The sequence below is a fragment of the Nannospalax galili genome, unplaced genomic scaffold (genome assembly GCF_000622305.1).
Source record: "Nannospalax galili isolate Female #2095 unplaced genomic scaffold, S.galili_v1.0 scaffold461, whole genome shotgun sequence".
Taxonomy (NCBI): domain Eukaryota; kingdom Metazoa; phylum Chordata; class Mammalia; order Rodentia; family Spalacidae; genus Nannospalax; species Nannospalax galili.
The window spans coordinates 4,117,502-4,139,006 of NW_008349975.1; the positions used below are offsets into that span (position 1 = coordinate 4,117,502).

Below are 21,505 nucleotides of genomic sequence, written 5' to 3' on the forward strand. Positions count from 1 at the left end.
TGTATATGCATAATTTATGGCAAATAAAACCTCACTGTACAGAATAGGAACAGTTTCTATAGCCCAAGTATTTTATATTTAAGTATACTTAAATTTTGTATAAATTAATTATGGTTTTGTACATGATAAATGTTATCTAACTCTGCTAAGCAAAATAAACTATGCTCTGATAATGAAACTTAAATGTTCAGATTATTTAATTGACCTATATAATGTTACACACAGTTACATGTACTCACATGTACACACAGTGAGTGTATTGAATTTTTAAAAGTGAGTTAAAGGACCATAAAAATTTTACTGTATTAGGATATACATTGTAGCAAGAAAGTAAGGTTTTACTTGCAGTTGATGGAAGTTTTATTATAGTTTTAATATAGTAATTTTCATAGAGTAAAATCAGAATGTAATTTTGTATTCTCATGAACAATGTTTAAAATTCTTATTATGGGCCAGTGTTATCACTCAGTACATAAAAGCATATGTGCAAGCCTTAGGAACTGAGTTCAATCCTATAGTGGAAAGAGAGAAACAACTCCCAAAAGTTGTTCTCTGACTCCCACCTTTGTACCATTTCAAGAGTGAACACACACACATACACATACCAAACATATACCACGCATATATATCACATACATATCACAAACAGACATTATGCAGTTATAGCACATACACATCACACATTTCATAACATATACATCACTCACGTCACATACATCATGCATATAAATCATACAGTTATCACTCACACAAATCATACACCCACATGCATGCTTGCTTCACACACATCACATGTATATCACAAACATCATACACATATACACCAATTATATCATACATACATCACATACATATTATACAACGATCATGCTCACTATGAACATCATTCTTACATACATCACAAACATCATGCACATAATGTAAATGAATGCATACAAGTAAATCACACACATCATAGAAAAATACATCATATGCACAGTCAATACATCATACACTCACAAATATAAAATAATTTTTCCTTTTTTGTTGACATTTGTAAAAAATTCATTATTATACTTTCTTATTAGGAATTACAGTTATTTATATTGCTTAGCAAGAAGAGGTAAGTGTTCTAATTTGGAACTTATAAAATCACTTAAAATTTTATCAGTAACTTATAAAATCACTTAAAAATTTATCTTATCAGTTTAATATAAATATTGGCATCTGAGGATGACATTATAATTAATTATTAATTGGGTAGAGGAAAAAACTGAAAAATTGTTGTAGAATTAATAATTCTCTATTGACATCATATATAGATCCCTGAAAAGAATCAAAGTATTTTATGGAGGAAATAAATGGTAGAATATAGTTTGAAAAGATGGATTGAAGGAGGATCAAGAGGTGGAAAAACCACATAGGAACCTGGAATAACTGGTTTTTCTAGAATGTTTTATTTTAAATGTGGTATTGAGATTTTTTTAGAACAAATATTTTTTAAATATTTTATTTTATTATTTTTTATTTGTTTTATGTGTATGAGTGTATTGTCTTCATGTATGTAAATGCACTCGTGTCGTGCAATGCCCACAGAGGTCAGAAGAGGCATCGGATCCTCTGGAACTGGAGTTACAGACTGTTGTTAGCTGCCATGTGGGTGCTGGGAATCGAACTCGGGTCCTCTGAAAGAGCAGTCAGTGCTCTTAACCACTGAGCCATCTCTCTAGCCCCTATTCTATATTTTATATGATTTTCTAGTCTACATTTTTATATCGCTTTCTAAGCAGTTCTTATATTTTAAAAATTACTTAGTTCACAATAATGATCAAAAGGCATTGTGTATAAAACTTGTAAATTTTCGTTTAATCTATGCCTATTCTAGAGTCATATAAGATGGATGTATGTAATTTTTGAAAACTGAATAATATCTTGAGTCACTGGAAATTAGAGGTTTTTTAAGTTACAGTATATGGAAGTAAAAACTCCTCACCTACTGAATTGGGAAAAGCCTCTCATAAAAAAAAATTCAACACAAAGCTATTAAATCCATGACATTTTAGTCTTTTTAAAACACTGAAGTTATTTATCCTATTACTTGAATTTTTTTAAATTTAAAACTACATTTCTTTCTTGACATTCTTACCAAAGTTTAAGAAATACACAGAACATCAGAAGTTCTGAAGTTCAAATACCTTAGTATTCCTCTGAAGTCAGAAAGCTGACAGAACATTCCAGTGTTGGCAAGAATGATAAAAGTTGATGCCAGTGAACTTTTGCACCTACTTTATAAAGTTCTCCGAAAAGGCCTATCTAAACTGGTCGATAATTTGTCTGTAACAATACAATTCAGTAAAAGCTTTTTAAAGCTCAAGATATGTATCATATTTTCAATAATGCATTTACCCTTCATAGTCTTGGTTTCTGTAATCTACCTTTGAAGCAGTTTTATATTTAACTATGAAATTAACATTGTGTAGATAGATAAGCAAGGATGCTGATTATATGAGTCTCCTTTGAAACAATTTTGAGCCTTAATTTTAGGTCATTTCTTCAGTGCAGTTTTCTCTTTTGTTTTATGAACAGGAATTTGGCTGCTGATTTGCTCCTGATGACTCCTGATAATGAACTACACTTAGTGAAACTCTGCGCTTTCTATCCAGGCTGTATTGAAGAAATAAATGATCTTCACAAGAAGGTGTACTTATGATACATTAATGAACCCAGTTTGAACTGGAATCTTATGATTAAACTAACTTTAGGTTCAATCAAGTAGAAAGTTTCCCCCCAAATAAACAAATACATGATCACTTTTATATACATATAGATTCAACCAAAGTAGTAACCAAAAAAGGAACATTTATTGACTACTACACTGTGTTCAGTACTGTTCTAAACAGTCATGCATATGTATGTCATGATTCTCTTGAAACTATGTAAAGCAGATAGTATTGTTCTGCTTTACAAATAAAGGAAATTCACTGAAGTAAGGAATTAACTAAAGTTATTTTAAATTAGAATGAGAACTTTAACCTCAGGAAGTCTAACTCCAAATACACAGTTCTTTCCACTTTACCAATTTGCATCTGAAGCCAGGTGTACAACTTAAAGCCTTTATTTTCACTTTTTATTTATGTGTTCCTCTGTGTGTGTCTCTATGTGCCTGTGTGTGTGTCTGTATGTGTGTGTGAGCATTTGTGTGTTGTGTGTCTGTGGGGGTGTGTGCATGCACACGTGTGTGCACTCATGCATGTAGAGGCCAAAGGTCAGTGGGGGGTGCTTTCCTCTCTGATCTTCATTTATGTTTGGAGATAGAGTCTGTCACTGAACGTAGAGCTCACTGTGTATCTAGTCTGGCTGGTCAGTGAGCTCCAGGGATCTTCCTTTCTCTTCTACTACAGTGCTGGTGTTATGAGCAAGGGCTTATGTGCCCGACTTTTGCGCAGGTCTTGGGGCTCCAAACTCAGTCCTTATGATTATAAGGCATACACTTTATTGATTGAACCATCATCCTACCCCCATTAATTGCTTTAAAAAAAAAACAATGAATCAAGTGATTACAACTTCTTGTTAAAAAATTGTACGAGGGCTGTTTGGTGACACACCCTCTTAATCCCAGCAAAGGCAGGTGAATTTCTTTGAGTTCAAGGCCAGCCAGAGCTACATACTAAGGTTCTCTCTCTCTCTCTCTCTCTCTCTCTCTCTCTCTCTCTCTCTCTCCTCTCTCTCTCACACACACACACACACACACACACACAAAACAAAAAACAAAACAAAACAAAAAAAACAAGCAAACAACAAAAGGGTACTGGGGAGATGAAGATAATTGATAGCAAGGAGCATGACATTTAAGAACAACCTATGCCAAGTTAGATGCCCATCAGTAAGGGATGAGGGTCCCATTGACATTCCACCTTTTGTCAAGGTCCACTGAACCTTTATGGAAACATCTCACTACCTTCTTAAATGTGAGAAATAAGTTCACAATAGACAAATACTGTGACCTCACCCTCGCTGAACATATAATTTGGGAACATTTCATTATTTTTAATAAATATCATTATTAATAAATGAGTGCTCATTGGTTTTAAATGAGCAGGTTCTTCCCTTTTTATTTAATTTTTGAGAATTTTACTCACCTTCAGATATGTCTTGCTTAACTCTAGTCCTTTGTCTCACATACTTACAGAACTGACTGTCAGGTTGACATTGCCTTTCTGAGTTTCTCTAATCAGAGGCCTTTGCACCCACACTCATCTTGGAAAAGGCAATCTTTACAAGTTGTAATTTCAGACAGATTAAAACCTCTAAGAAAGGCTACTTTTAGGTCAAAACTTTAGTATGAGAGCCCTTCCTTGTGCAGGACCATGATTCTTCCTGTGTAATTCTATTAATCACTAAAGAGAAGCAGCCCAGGGGATTACTGCCTAATAAATTTGTGACTGTGTTGTGTAGATTAAACAGCATAATCAGAAGTATGCTTTTGAAACTCCTGAATTTTGCTGAGCCATATTCTTTCTAGAAACATTGCCCTTAGACTCTTGAAATACATTTTTCCCTCACACTTGAAGCAAACCTTGCTGAAACAGCATAGCTACCTGCTGATTCCAAATTCATTCCTCATTTTCTAGTACAACACTCTAATGTCACAATAAAACTGATATTGAGTTAATTTAAATGTATTGTAAAAATTCAAATTAAATATTGCAATAAGAAATTTGTTTGTAATTGAAGGAGAAAGAAAAACTTTTCATGATAAAAAGAGACAAGGAATTTATGTCCACTCTACAGAAGATACTAGAATGAATACTCAATCTAAAGAGAAGACTACACACATCCAAGAGATCACAAGGAAGAAATATACAATTGCAGAATAGTTAAGCAAAAGAAATCTAAGAAAACATCACATCAACAATTACAAAATGAATTAATAAACACTGACAGATAATAACTCTAAATATTATTTATCTAAATTCCCTAATAAAAAGACACAAGATAACTGGTTAGATTAGAAAAGGGGATCCATCCTTTTTCAGCCTCCAAGAAACATACCTCATGATCAACAATCAATACCACTTTCAGGTATAAAGATGAACAAAGGTATCCGAGCAAATGGAACTAAGAAACAAACAGGTGTAACTATTCTAATAGCTGACAAAATATACTTCAAACTAAAACTAATAAAAAGAGATAGGGAAGGATATTTCTTACTAATTAAAAGAAAACACCAAGTAGATGTTAAACAAGCACCATAACTTCATAAAAGAAACACTATTGGACCTAAAATCACAGAATGACTCCAAAACAATGATACTCCACTCTCACCAATAGAAATATTATCCAGACAAAAACTAGACAGAGAAACCCTGGAGTTAAAGGACATCACAAATGAAATGGACCAAATAAGACTTTTACAGAACACTCCCTCACAAACAACAAAGAATACACTTTCTTTTCAACAGCCCATGCAACTTTCTCCAAAATTGACCACATTTTAGGACACAAAACAAGTCTTCACAATATTCAGAAAACTGAAATATCCTGTATTTTATCTGATCACAAAGAAATAAAGCTAGTTATCAATAATGATAAAACTGGGAAAAAGTATACAAACTCATGGAAACTAGACAATATACTACTGAATGAAAATTGTGTCAAGGGAAAAATCAAGAAAGAAATTTAAAAATTTCTAGAATTGAGTAAACTTTTTAATCATTAAAGCTGTTGTTGAGGCTAAAACTTCAGGATCTTTAATCTTTTTTAAAAAAAATAATTTATTGAGAATTTCATACATGCATATAATAGTAACTTACTATCTAGCCATGTAATGGAAGCCAAATAGCTTGACTGAAAGAGGCCAAGAATTTCAGTTTCAGCAGAAAAACTGTTGTTAGTAATCAGGAGTACTATTTTTCATTTTGTACTAAGGAAGCTTCATGGACCAAAAATGTGCACTGTGTGATCATTTTAAACTGTCGAATTTTAGATCTTAGACAGCTTTAGTCTCCTTGAAATAAGGTCACTTTGCTTTAAAGGCTAAGTGTGATGATAGTACAAGAGGACATGTTCTGCTGCGGCTGTTATGTTTGTCACATTTAATGTAGCTTTATCAGTGTCTGCATATTATACTTATTCTAGCACAACTGACATTAGTTTTTTGTTGTTTGTTTTTTTGCTAAATTACATTGGTGGGTGCTAATGACAATTTTACAGTAAGAAAAATTTAATCCTACATATATTACATCTATTATCATTTTTTTGTTTGTTTTCTGAGATATCACTTTTTTATCTTAAAGATACTTCCATAAAGAATTTCATTTATGGAAATATTTAATATTTGTGCTATTGCTTTTATATCTATAAGTCTTAATAACATTTTCTTTCAATAAATTATTTCCTAGTGCAAACTGCCCCCAGTAGAAGAATGTATGCAGTTAGCAGAAATGGCCCATGCAGATGGCAATGTATTTGAAACCATAAAGTATTACTTACTAAGTAAAGAACCTGAAAAAGCTCTTCCTATTGGCATTGACTTTGTCAAAGGTAAATTTCTAGTTGGTAACATAATTTACTTGATATCTTCCTTCATCTTGATAATCAACCTGAATAATCAAGCACTAGTCATCCCAAATGTTAAGGGGGGTGATTACTGGTGTAAAATATGGTATATCTCCTAATATTAGGATATGGGAACTGTAGTATGGGGACAGTGACTAGAAAAATAGTTATGTTATAGAAAACAAATAAATAGGATTGATGACAAAGAACTGATAATATATTTTAATTGGATGAACATGTTTGGATACTATAATTTTGAAATATTTTATTTGACTTTATTTTGCCAGAGTACATTAGTATCTCAAATTGGACATTGGATACCATTTACCCTGTGCTTGACCTACTGAGTTATATTCGTACTGAGAAATTAGTCTTGCATACATGTACTGAGTGAGTACTTTTTCTCTAAAATATCAAATATAATCAGTGTAATATTTTAAATTAGTGCAATGTTTTAGTGTGAATAATAAGAAATAGTATCATCTCAGGTTGCTGCACTGATAGACAAATTATACTTTATTACTATGAAGAAAAATGTTAAGGTAATCTTGAATAATAAATTAGCGACCCAATATAGCAATATTTGTGTTTGTTTGTTTGTTTGTTTATACGTCTGTGTGTATATGGACCTGGCTAATTCAAAACTTTTCAGTGGTTGTGGACCTAAAGTTCTCAAGAAACTAATGGTTATATTTATCCAACATTCATTTTATGTGAAACATCATACTATCTCTGGAGGAAAGAAATACATGTGCTAGAAAATAGAAGATGCCATTCATGTTTAGATTTGTTCATTATAACCAAAGTCCTCAGAGCTTTGATGAAAATTTGGGAGAGAAATTACCAATGAAGCATCCTGGGAAACTGACAAACCCACTTGGCAGGAAATATAATAGATTTTGTTTCTCCTTTCCTAAAGTCTACACAATATGCCATAAATACCTAAATGTGATAAAAAAAGAGTAACTTAAAGATAAATGACATGAAGAAAAAGCCTGGCGGGTCTTTGGGATGCAGGTCAACTGTGAATAGCACACTACTTGTTAAATTCTAGTTAAAGACTTTTTAGATTTGTAACTTATGCTATAACATAAATTTCAGAATAGGAATTATGAACATTATTAACTGATGAATAAATGATCTCTCAATTGTAGAAAATGTGCTAAACATATTTACCAAACATATCACCGATAAGAATATAAATGTAAATATTTGAATTATGTAAGAAATTAATATACTCCTAACTGTAAATAAATGTATTCTCTTGTAGAGCAAGAAATGAATTACTCATCTTATGTGGTTACATTGGTGCATTATTGGCTATCAGGAGACAGTATCAAAGCATTGTTCCAGCACTTTATGAGTACACGTGGTAAGAACTAATTTCTATTTTTTTATGAAATTAGAGACATTTTTTTACCAAGGTAGTTGCTAAGTATATCACAAGGCACCAAATGTATCATTATGTGCATTCACTCAGGTTCACGCAGCCCATGTTTTATAGTACAACAGGAATTAAGACTATACCAATTATGAACACATCAGGCCATACATAATGGAGTTCCTAATACTAGTTTAAATGCATAGGGAATGTTGGTGTTTGCCTATGGGACACTTCAGGGAGGCATGCTGGAGCTGCTGAAGCTGTCCAGTGAATCCATCAAAGGCCTGGATACTTCCTTTCTTTCCACTCTGATATTTTTTGCTTCTTTCCTCTTTGTGACTTCCTCGTGGTTATAAGATCACTGTTAGACTCCCTCATATAATGTCTATACTCTGAGAAAGACAGGGTGGTGAGGGTGAAAGTGTTTCAAAGGGACTTTGCCAGGCCAAGTCATTTTGTTCAGGAAAGTTCCCCTGCAAGTTTCATGCCTACATTTCAGTGCCATAACGTGTAATACCACTGTTAAAATGTAGAAAACCAGAAACATTAGTTTCCCAATCTCTGTGGTAGGAAAATGAGTAGCAAATAGCCTGTCATTTTATTTTCGGGCATAATCTACCAGTCAAACAACTAACAGCTTATTATGAGCTTCAGTGTATGCTTAAAACATATTGCACTCAAAAATAAAATCTATTGGTGAAGCAAGAGGAGAGAATCTTCAGTTTGAACCCAGTCCAGCACTTAACAAGATTTGTCCCATCAGTATAAAAATAAATAAATAAATAAATAAATAAATAAATAAATAAATAAATAAAACACAGTGTCTACAGTACCCAAGGTTGATCTCAGGTCTCCACATGTACATGCATGTGTAATAGAGAATTGTGAAGTGACTGGAAAGTGTTCTTATCACTAACTCTAGTGAAGAAGTAGCTGTTACCTTCTACACTCTGAGTAATGAGATGGAATTAATATTTTCAGAATACTCAAGGAAAATTTGGTTCTATGCAGGCAGCCAATCAAACTCCAGAAATCACTTTCAACATTAAAATACAGGAATGAGATGGCACATATAATTAAAATAATATTTAAAGATGTATTTTAACTATATGTAACTTCAGTAATGATTAAAATAAAAATAGAGGAAATGGCCTCTTAAGTTAATATTAATAATAAAAAGAAGAGGAACTGGAAAGATCGCTTAGCAGTTAAAGGCTTATGTTGATCTTTCAGAGGACTAGAGTTCAGTTCCCAGCAACTATGGCAGGGAACTCATAGCTGCCCTAAATCCCACTCCAGAGGATCTGATGCCCTCTTCTGGCCGCTGAAGGAACCACACACGTATGCACAAGCCAACACTCAGACACACATGCATATATGCAAATAAAATATTTTTTTTTTAATAAAAAGAGAGCTGGGAATGGTGGCTCACGCCTGTAATCCCAGCATGTAGTAAACTGGGTTTGGAGGGTTACTGCCAATTCAAGGTCAGCCTGGACTACATAGAGAATTCCACACCACCATGAATTTTGGAATAAGATTCCATCTTAGAAATTGAAAAGGGAAGAAAGAAAAAAAGAATAAAAATAAGGACACTTATTTGTAAGGCTGCAGAAGCTTTAGAGACTGTGTCCAGGTTAAGAAAAACAGAATTTTTAAGAAACAAAACTTTAAGAACTCAAAAATATAAACAATTTCCTTTTGATGATGAGTCCATCATTGCTGTATGTTACTTCCTGGTTTCATTCCCATAACTAATTAAATATCAAATAAGCAATTGTTTTGTTCTCTTTTATTGCTACTTTTCACTTTTCCCTGTCCCTTATCATAACTTCATAGTTTTATTTTACTTATTATTATTGTGTGTGTAATGGAAAGGGGTGCATGTGTGTGACAGGACACATTTCTTGAAGACCAAGAACAACCTTATGGATTCAGTTCTCACCTTACACCTTTATGTGGGTTCTGAGGATCAAACTCAGATGGCCTGGCTTGTAGGACAAGCACCTTTACTGGCTAAGCCATCAGACAAGAAAGTTCATTTTAAAGATTCACCTAATGCCACTGCTGAGATAACTCATTAGTTTATGTTCAGACATAATCTCTTCTCAAAACTCCTGTGTCTGAATCTAGTAACCTGTGCTAAAACCCAGTAAAAAAAAAAAAAAAAAAAAAAAAAAAACTCTGTATACTCAGATATAAAATGACCTTTCTTCTCAAATTTACTCTTTTCTTTTTTCTTTTTTTTTCAATTTACTCTTTCTTCTAATGACACCATTATAGTACTGACATCCAGGATCAAATAATCAGGGTCATGGTCAAGTTTTTTCTCTCATTTTGGCTATTATTCAATATTTCCTGGCTTGCCTAACCATGCTCCATCAATTATGCATGCATTTAACTACTCAGTCACTCATCCAAACATGTTTCTTCAGCATTTTACAATTACCAGGAATGTAAATGCTAAGTATATAAGTGAGCACATGCAGTCACCACCAGCAGCGGCTGCTTCTCATGGGTGCTGCTCCTTCATTCTCACAGGCGTTGAGGCTGCTCCTCTGCTTGCCCTGGGCTGAGGCTGCTTTTCAGCTCACCCAGTGCTGAGACAGCTCTTCTGCTCTCCTGACACTGCCTCTGATTGTTGCTGCTTCCGCCCGCTTCTGCCTGGTCCCGGACCCCAGAGCTGGTGAGGAGACTGTGTCAGCAGAGCTGCATTCAGACACAAGAGACCAGGTTCAGTGACACAGGTCTGGTTTATTTCAGGAAGGCACAAGCTTATATAGGGGTAGTGGTCCAATCACAGCACAGCAAGTAGGATACCTTATTAGCATAACAGACTTAACGTCCTATTATCATAAGAGATTTAGCATCCTATCACAGAATAGCAGGTAGGATACCTCATGAGCATACTGGGTTTCAGATTACAGAGCCTGGATTCCTGGAAACCACATGACCCTGACTGTTGCAATATCTAAGTGTTGCAATTTTGGATTCCAAGGGTAGTAATTAGGGAGTGGCGAGCTCTAGGCATCAGTCTCATGATCTGCCAATGGAAGCGAATGTCATAAGGTGTTCCTTGTGGCTCTAGCAGTCAGGCCATTGCCTGGGCCTGCTGTATGGCTGTCAGTAAGACTTTCACCCTAGGCTCAAGCCTGTCTCCCACAAGCACACATATGCCTTTGTATCCATAATCATATGTACACTAACATTTTTGAACAATTGTTATATCTAAATTTGCAATTATTAATGTTCATTTATCTTTCCTGATGTGTTAGTTTAATGCCAGATGTTAATTTTTTATATATATTGCAGTCAGCTATTAAAACGCCGAGTGGTGTCAGTACCTTTAAAAATTGAACAACTTTCTAAGGAATTGGATGCATGGAGAGCTTGCACACAGTCCACCAACCAGTGAGTGAATACATTATAAAAATTCAAATGCAGAATGAGTTTAATGTTACAGAAAAAAGTGCTGTAAATGTGCATGTTCTCTATCAGTTTTGGAAGAATAATGAATCATGATTGGTTCATGTTCTAGTTTCTTTTCAATTTCTGTGACAAAACACTTTGACCAATACCAACATGGGGAGGGGTTTATGTGGCTTACATATCCCCAGTCATAGTTCGTCACTAAGGGAGCCCAAAGTAGGAACTCAGGTCAGGAACTGGAGGCAGGAGCTAAAGCACATGGGCCATGAAGGATAGCTACTTACTGGCTTGCTCCTCTGGCCCATGCGCAACTGCTTTCTTATACAACATAGGCTTACCTCCCCAGGTGCAGCACCACCCACAGTGGGTTGGGCCTTTCCACATCATTCAGTAATCAAGAAGATGCCCCAGAGAAAATGGCCACAGGCCAGTCCAATGGAAGCAATTCCCCAATTGAGACCCCCTCTACTCAAGTATGTCAAGGTGACAATTGAAGCTATCAAGCACAGTTCAACACACTCAAATAATTTATAGTGATTTATTCTCCCTTTTTAAAATCCTTTGCTTATCTATGACTTAAGTTTAAAGTTGACTTGCCTCCATCTATAAAGGACAATCAAATAATAACAGACTATTTTTAATATAAATATCAATAAGTCTACTATTCTACAAAAATGAAATGTGAACATCTGTTTAAAATGTAGATCATCAGGAGACTCTTCAGGTACACCCCCTTCTGATTCACAAAGAATGGTTTATGAAACTTTATTAAAGAGACTGAAAGAAGAGCCACTCAAAGGAATTACTGGACCAGATTATGTGACTGGATCAAATCTTCCAAGTCATTCAGACATTCACATCTCTTGTCTTACAGGACTAAAAATTCAGGTACAGCCTAATAGCAGACATAAAATTCTTGTCAAATTTCCCTTATTTTTTAATGTGACTTTTGGAATGTTACCTTAAAATAAGTATGAATTCAATAAAATTGGTGAATGTAGACGTATGAGTGTCAGTAAGAAAATATTGCCCTTAGTGCCTCCATGATGATAAAAATGGCTCCTCTTCCCTTTAAAATAAATTCAGAGAGCTAATCATTGAGCTATTATCATAGAAAGAATTTATGTAATATATACCAAAAAATTATATGTATATACTTAGTAATGAAAATGCTTTAAAATACACTTTATAACTTGAAGGAAATTAGAAACTTGGGAAAACAAACAGCAATCACACATGATTTTATTGCAAATTACATTTAACTTTCTAGTGTCCAGTTGTGTTCCACAAACAGAATTGAATAAAAACAATAGATATACATTACTGATACATTATGTGTTCTTATATTCATTTGCTCAACTTTTGCAATGAACAGTCACTGGGTTTCATAACAAAGGACAACTGATTCCCAAACAGCAGTCTCTAATGTACAATCAAATTAATGGTGAAGAATTATGCCTATAGCCTCTGCATGTAACCCAGGGGTGTTGTTATCTTGAAGAAGCAGAGATGTCTTTATTTTCTTGGTGGAGAGTCCCTGGGAAGTTAATAAAGCTCAGTCTCACAGAGTGGGATCTTCAGTCAGTTGGAAAGAACTCTACCTCCAAGCATTATATACATTTTAATGAATAAGTTCTCACATTCCCAGCACAATATTAAAAACCCATTCTTAATGTTGACATGCCAGACCAATGAGTAAAGTATTATGTTTTTATACAACCACCCAAAATGAATGGAAGAGTTTCTTATTGATGTAACCACACCAATAGCTTACCTGGCCAACTGTAAGCTAAACTCTTCAGAGCACACCAATAATTTCAAAACATAGAGCACATGGCTGTATATAATTTTATCATTCACTTATATTTAAACATAAAGAACTAAAGCAGAAATTTTGGGCATTCATATGCCAACATTGAAATTGCCTGAATAAAAAAGCCTGATTCTTAAATTTTAAATAATCAGTTAAAACATTTTGGCATTTTTTAAAGAATTGTATAGCATTTAGTCAAAACTAAATGCTCTTAAATAAACTTTTATTAGTTTTGTATTTTATTTTTAAGCCAATCCTTTAATAGCCAACAATATCAGTTCCATTGATTTTAAATAGAGGTTTGTTTAAACTTTGAATTTAGAAACTTTAAGATTATATATATCATTTTAAAGCCTCGTTTTTACATATCTAAAACACCTTACTAAAAGGCTTTTCTTATTTCTTTGCTCCATTCTGGAGTTATCCAAACATCTTAATCTTCATACCTAAATCCTTCTTTATTAAAAAATATTTTCTTTTTACATCCTTTTAATATTTTTCTTACTAATCATCTTAATACCATGAGACATAAAAAACATTAACAAATAAATTTACAATCTATTTTACCATGCCTATCCTCTTATAAATTTTTAATCATATGGGGCTGGAGAGACGGCTCAGTGGTTAAGAGCACTGACTGCTCTTGCAGAGGACCTGGGTTCAATTCTCAGCACCCACATAGTGGTTAACAACCATCCACAAGTCCAGTTCAGGGGAATCCGACGCCTTCTGCTGACCTCCATGGGCATTGTACAACACGGGTGCACTTATACATGTGTAGGCAGTACACTCATACACACAAAATAAAAAAAAATATTTAAAACATTTTAATCACAAACTAGTGTTTAATTTCAAAAAGTAAACAATAAACCATTGGGCAAATAAGCTAAAGCCAAAATTTCATGGAATAGCTAAAATAAGAATTTGATCATTATAATCTGAATCAATGACATCTGAGCAAGCAAAACATTTTATAGTCACATTTGACTTTCTTAAGATTAAATCAAAATATGTTTAAAGAGTTTCCCACAGGAGGCACCACAACATGGTGTTCTGCCAACATTACAAGTACCTGAATAAAAACACCTAACTCTTAAATTTTGTTTTTAAGAGTGGGCCTGAACTTGGAGGACCCTCTTCCCCCAAATATCTCCTGGAACTGTCTGTACCCTGGAACTGTGCTCTGAAACTCTTATCTTGCTGGAACTGTGACTGAAAATATGCTCTCCAGTCAGTCCTCACCCATGATTTTATTCAAAGTAATTTCTCCAGCTTCATTTGGGGAGTCCAAGTTTGTATGTACCCTTATCAGCAAGCATTCTTTCTCGATCTTGTTTTTCCAACCCTGGTTCTAGACTGTCTCAGACACACAAGTCAAGCTTCCTTCCCAGTCTTCACTGTATTCAAGGAAGACAAGCATACTGTCTTCAGCTCTTGGACGTGTTAATTCTCAAGCACACCTACATTCATTCATTATCTGTTTTGGTGGAGTAGCAAATTGAATTTCCCAGAAAACAAGGTTAGGTGCCCCAGCACAAGACACAGAGCACATAGTTTTGCAAGGGTTAATTAAAAGTCACTAGTTCAGATTATGTCTACTTTATAATAGTCATTCCTACAGAAATTCAGTGACTTAAGAGTGAAAATTATAAAAGTACTTCTCCCTGCCCTTCAGGTAGCATTTTCATACTTGGTACCTTCATTCTTTTTCCCCTAAAGGCTCCTTTGCCCCACCTAGAAAAGTCAATGACCTAATAAACACCAGCTAATTTCTCTGTTCCCAAACCTATATTCAATAAAGGATCTACTAATTATTTCCTAATCCACACATAACTAGAGTAGATGAAGTAATCCATTTCTAGGATTGCTGTAATGACATTAATAAGTTTATGTTATTTTATGAAACTTTAAGTACATACTAACATGAGTAATCAGCACTACTCCTATGATAACTTTTCGAACATCTAAAAATACTTCTAACAACAAAATGTGTCATTTAAAATTATAACCGGTGACTGCATAAACAAGATCAAGTCAGCCAAAATTCTATTATGGATGTAGGAAAGGTTCAGGAAGTTCTACCTCTATCTGAAAGACTATTGGGGAGAGAGAAAGGAGAGAGAGAGAGAGAGAGAGAGAGAGAGAGAGAGAGAGAGAGAGAGAGAGTTAGTTTACTGCAGATATTGCTCCTAATAGGCTGCCCATGTTCCTATGGATGGCCCTTCACCTATGTGTATGCTGGCAGCACTAAGTGGACTCTGGATTTTAAAAAGAATGCATGAGATGGGCGTGGTGGCGCACGTCTGTAGTCCCAGCACTCGGGAGGGAGAGGCAGGAGGATCTCTGAGAGTTCGAGGCCAGCCTGGTCTATATAGTGAGTTACAGGCCAATGCATGAAATTGGAGAGGAAAAGGTGTTTGAGTCTGAGAGAAGTTAAAGGAAAGGGAATGGGGCTAGATTTCAACAAAACACATTAGACTCATGTATCAAATTCTCAAATAGCAAATTTAAAAATAAATGAAAACAAAAAGTATGATCAGAAAGTTGATAGCTTTCAAACACAATTAAGACAATAAAAATTACATATCTCAGCATTTAAAATCACATACTGCTCTTTCAGAGGATTTGTGTTCAATTCCAGATCCAGGAGGATCCAATGCCTCTTGATGCTGTAAGGACCTGCACTCATGTGCACATACCCGCACACAGACCTGTGTTACTTTTCTCTTGCTGTGATAAACATCACGACCAAGGCAACTCATAGAAGGAAGAGTTGTTTGGTTTATGGTTCTGGAGGGAGAGTCCCTAACGGGGGAGGAGGCAGGGCAGCACGAGGAGGCCTGAAAACTGAGCAGTCATATCTTCAAGTAGGCACAGGAAGCAGAGTGAAACTGGAAATTTGGAAAGGCTTAAGAACTCTCAAACCTGCCCCCAGTAACATGCTTCCTTTAGCATGGCCATACCTCCTAAAAGTTCCATGACTCGCTCCAAACAAACCTACAAACTGGGGACCAAGTCTACAAATACTTGGAGTCTTTGCGGATGGTCATTCAAACCACCAGACACACACATCTATACTTAAAAAAAATATGTATTTAAAAAAATAAAAAAATTATCGAGGTGTGCTGGCACACACTTTTAATCCCAGCACTTGTGAAGCAGAGGCAGGCAGATCTCTGAGAGACAGTAGCCAGTCTGGTCTACATAGTAAGTTCCAGGTTAGACAGGGCTACAAGGAGACCCTTTGTCAATTAATTAATTAATTAATCAATTTTAAGAGTAATTAAAAATATTTTAAAGTCCAGAACTTTAAAATGAAAAGGATTGAAGAGATAGGTCAACTGTTAAGAGCATTGGCTACTACTGCAGAGGACCTGCAATAGTTTGGTTTCCAGGATCCACATGTTGGCTAGCAACTGTCAGTAACTACAGGTCTGGGGGAATTGAGGCCTTCTAACTTTTGCAGGCACTGCACAACACAGGTGCGCTTACATGTAGGCAATACACTCATACACACAAAATTAAACATAATATTTTTTAATAATAATAAAGTATTGTGCTGTTTTGGTGATTATTTTAAATTATGCTTAATTAAGAATTAAGTAATATACATTGAAAGATTTTTCCATAACTACTCAGGGTATACATAATAACTTATGTGACTAGCTATAAATAACACTCCAAGTCACATGACTGAATATAATGTTTTTGTATTCACACACATACAGAATAATATATCCAAGTTTCTGACTTTAGTAATTTCACCAGCCATGTTAACATTAACTATGTAACTAATAGAGTAAACTATATCAATATCTATTACTTGATTATATGCTTTCATAAAATATTTTATCTTTGTGGAAATTAAATAACAACAGTATTGCCATTGATAACACTACCATATATAAAGAATTCAAATTATAACATGAAATTACATTTAGACAACTATCACAAAATAATAATACTGTAATACTTGAAAATGGTTCTGTAGTTGTTAGCATTTTTTTAAAAATTTATTTTTCTTGCAGTATTAAATTTACTTTTGCCTATATGTCACTGGTGTTTTCTTACTGCAGTGATTATTTCTGAAACTTTAAAACAGTGTCACACACTTATATTTTCACCTTCTCTTTTCTCAACTCTGTACAGGGCCCTGTATATTACCTTGAAGACGGGAAATCTGCTATTTCTTTGAACGATGCATTGATGTGGGCAAAAGTGAATCCATTCTCACCTTTAGGAACTGGAATACGGCTCAATCCATTTTGACAGAAGATTTATCTCCAAGCTTAGTTGTTTTGTAAAGAATAAATTTGGGGGAGGGGAGTTTATATTACTTTAATTTTGACTGTTCAAAACCAAAGGTTAGGAAAGGGATTGGTGGTTGGGAGAGAGGACATACTAAATTTTATTAATTTCAAAAATAAAATATTTCTATAATTTCAAAGGAAACAGGTATATCCTTCATACATTATAATATTTAAATTTAGAAGGAGGTATATTTATCTTATAAAAGACTAAATAATCTACAAAGCACATAGGCTCCACAAGCTATAAATGGCACTAAAATATTGTTAAAACATTGCAATATACAAAATAGTACATCACATAGAAAAGCTCTTGTCATATAGGAGGTATTTAATGAATATTTGAATATCTATCTTGAAACATCAAAATGTAAGATGTACACAACCATTTGCAATTTAATAAACACTCATATTGTCTTTTATAAAAACTAGTTTCAGCTGGGCATGGTGGTGCATGCCTTTATTCCCAGCACTCTAGAGGCAGAGGCAGGTGGGTCTCTGTGTGATCCAGTGTAGCCCAGTACACATAGCAAGTTCCAGGCCAGCTGGGGCTATAGGAAGACCCTGTCTCATAACAATAAAATAAATAAATAAATAAATAAATAAATAAATAATAAAGTTTCAAATGTCTAAGCAAATGGGATAGTAGTTGAAATTTTAACTAAACCGTATAAAATTTAAAAAATTTATTCAAAGTATAAAGCTATGAAGAGCCTGACACATGATTCTGTTTCAATTGAATAGAATTTTGACTTTTGCATTTATAAATTCACACTATGAATACTCCTTTGATACTCAAGTTGTGTCACTTATAGAATTTGTAACACAAATATTTTTGTCTGACTAATGAATGAGCTCATATAACTAAAATAATTGTAGCTTTTCTTATCCTTGGTTCATTGTGTTTGAAATATTTTAAAATCTTAAACAAGCTTCTAAATACTGAAAATAAAATCAGTATTATTTACTATTGTATCATAATCATCATAATAATCACTTCAAATTCCTCATGAAGACCAGAATCTAAAATTCCATTTTATGAAACCAATAATAATAAAATTGTGGTAAAGAAAAAAATAGGCAACTCAGTAATGTCATGACCACTGTGTATCTGAGAATTGTTTTTAAATTTTATTTTATGAGTTTTTGTTTTGTTTTGTTTTGTTTTGTTTTTTTGTTTTTTTTACCTGCATGTACGTACGTGTACCCATATCAGGGTGCACACCCTGACATCCAGGGTGTTGGATCACCTGGAACTGGAGTTAAGGTGTTAGCCACCGTGTAGGTGCTGGGAAACCTGAGTTCTCTTCAAGAGCAACCAGTGCTCTTAACTAACAAAACATCTCTCCAGCTCCCCCCGAGATTTTCTTAACTCTTCTGGATATCTGTAACTCAAATTTTCTTTGTTAATTTGCACATATGTACTAAAACCCCACACACAAAAATGGTAGACTAAATCCTACTCTTATTATTTTAAATTTACTTTAAAATGGACTAATATGCCTATCTTCGTTGTGCTTTGAATATATAAGCCATAGTATTAATTTCAGAATACATATAATCATTACCTCATATTTTTATAAATGTGGGAAGACAATATTTTATGTACAAAATAAAATTTAAAAAATCATAAAACTCTTTAATACTTCAGTGAAATAGAGAGTTTTTGTGTAAAATCTAAACTGGTTTAATTTGGGCAAATTTTATTATATATTGACTCCCACAGTGTTCTAAATCTTACTACCAGTCATAGATATGAATTCCTCATGTAATTATAATTACTATCTGACCATGTCAATCTCTATAAACTGTGCCTTAATATTAAACTCACAAAAATTAAACATGTTTTTTTTTCAATTTTAGATCTCATATGCTTGAAAACCCAAACAGAGCATATGAATTTCTTTTACTATTTAAAGATATTCATATTATGATTAATAATATGGAAAATTAGTTTGCAGCTTTAAGTATATTCTTGTGAAGAAAGAGTCTTAGACAATGGTTTTTAAAGTAGTTTTACCCTAGAAGCAACATCAGTTACATCTTGTGACAGCATATCATTTTAAGTCAGTAAAAATCAATTAAATACGTATGTATGTATAGATACACACATATAAATGCACATATTTCCATGAAATTGCTCATATGTGTTCAGGGTCTTTCTTGCATCAGAATTGGGACAGTTGTACTTTTAACAAGAAATTTACACTTTCGGCTTTTAAATCAAATGTATTCTATAGTAAATACCTCACAAATTACTTGTAAAATTTAGCATTTCAGTTTTAGAGGATCAATAATAGTCGTAGTCAACTCTTAATACTTATTTTACTAAATCTTTGAGACATATGTACCAAATATGTACTTTCAGGGTGAATATAAGTATGGCTGAGCATACTTATATTTCTTTATCATCTAAATCTATATGTATATATGTATTTCATGTCCTTTTGATTTTAATAAATGCTGTGATTAAAGGCCATGTGACACAGCTAACTACTAAGATAAGCATATTACTAAGATAAGCACCCTAAGATAACTACTAAGATAAGCATCCTTAAAAGCACCTTTGAGAGAACAGTTCATCCTATTGTCAAAGGTATAAAGGGCTAAACTGTCTAACTTGTTATACTCTTCAAGAAAAATCAAGAAAATCACTTTATTGGTGTCCTATTTTGCTTTCTATAGCTGTGATAAAAAACATTGACCAAAACCATCTTGGGAAGGAAAGCGTTTATTTTATCTTACATCTCCTAGGTCACAGTTCATCACTGAGGTAAGTTAGGGCAGGAATTCAGGAAAGTTACCTGGAGGCAGGATCTGAAATGCAGGCCACAGAAGACTGCTGCTCACTCACTTGCTTCTCCAGCCTATGCTCAGGCTGCTTTCTTACTCAACCTAGGACCAACTGCCCAGGGATGGCAGTGCCCTCCCACATTATCCAATACTCAAGAAAATTCTCCAAAGACATGATCACAGGCTAATCCAGTGGAGGAAATTCCCTCTACCAATGTGTGTCAAGTTGACAACTGAAGCTGTCCAGGACAATTGGGTTGTTGTAGAGGCTGCTTTTCCAACATCCAAAAAGCATTGACTACTTGATACTCCAAATTACAAAAGAGAAGTGCTTAATAATTCATACAACATATCATGTAGCTTCTGCTCCCATGATAAGCATTCTGACATTTGATGGAGTTCTGTTGCTATATGGACTTCTGCAGTTCCCAAAACATTCACTGCTTCCTATGGCAAAGACCCTGTATGAAATAGTCTTCCTCAAACATGCACTTTGCATTGATATGTGTCAGCACATCCCTCAAGACCTTGAAGTTACCCCTGTGATGATACTTGAAGCTGTAATTTGCTTAATTCAGTAGAGCCTACACACTATTTCACATTTTCCAAAAATCTCTATAGAACTGACCATCATTGGAGCCCGAGTGATATTTCTTTCAAGATAACTGAACACAAAGCCAAGAAACACTCTATGATGATTGATGTAAAACTACTGTGAATCTAAGATGGGAAACATTTTCACATCTATTATAGTTTTTACAATCCTTTTCTAAGGATTTATTATAGTTTTTACAATCCTTTTCTAAGAACTATATCCCAACTCTTGGTACAGCATATTTAAGATTTTCCCCATTACAATGTGTAACAATAGATTAGTTATCTGCCTGTTTATGATATTCAATCAGCTCTCTTGACTCAGATAAAACAAATTTAAACAGATTCCTAAGAGTTTGTCTACATCATTACATTTCTATCTTTCTAAGTACTATCTATCCAAACTTAACATTTAGCAATGAAGTTGCCAGAAATATGCTAATAAAATGACCAAATCTTCAAAAAAAAATGATAAGTGTGGCAGGGAACTGTCATTCATATTGTGGAATTCACTATTAGTAATGTCTTTCTAGGAAGACAAATCAGAGTTTTAATGAGATAGCATTAAAATGTGAATGGTTCTAGTTGAAGAAAACTTTGTACATATAAATAAAAAAGTATTAATCATATATGAAAGATTGAGTCTTT

The 21,505-nt window shown here is 34.0% G+C and overlaps 1 protein-coding gene across 4 annotated transcripts in view; it reads left to right on the forward strand.

Moving 5' to 3' along the window:
- The window catches only part of Wdr17 (WD repeat domain 17), a 119,005-nt gene extending 101,063 nt beyond the window's left edge, over nt 1-17,942 (forward strand). For 2 of the 4 annotated variants that reach the window (XM_008847148.2, XM_008847149.2), the window contains 7 exons: nt 2,566-2,677; nt 6,381-6,522; nt 6,825-6,927; nt 7,808-7,909; nt 11,234-11,332; nt 12,055-12,238; nt 17,313-17,942. In XM_008847148.2, the coding sequence (XP_008845370.1) occupies nt 2,566-2,677; nt 6,381-6,522; nt 6,825-6,927; nt 7,808-7,909; nt 11,234-11,332; nt 12,055-12,238; nt 17,313-17,432 (862 nt within the window). In that variant the 3' untranslated portion in view covers nt 17,433-17,942. The remainder of the gene's footprint in view (nt 1-2,565; nt 2,678-6,380; nt 6,523-6,824; nt 6,928-7,807; nt 7,910-11,233; nt 11,333-12,054; nt 12,239-17,312) is intronic. The other 2 variants (XM_008847150.1, XM_008847151.3) reach the window with 2 other exon arrangements.
- The last annotated feature ends 3,563 nt before the right edge of the window (nt 17,943-21,505 follow it).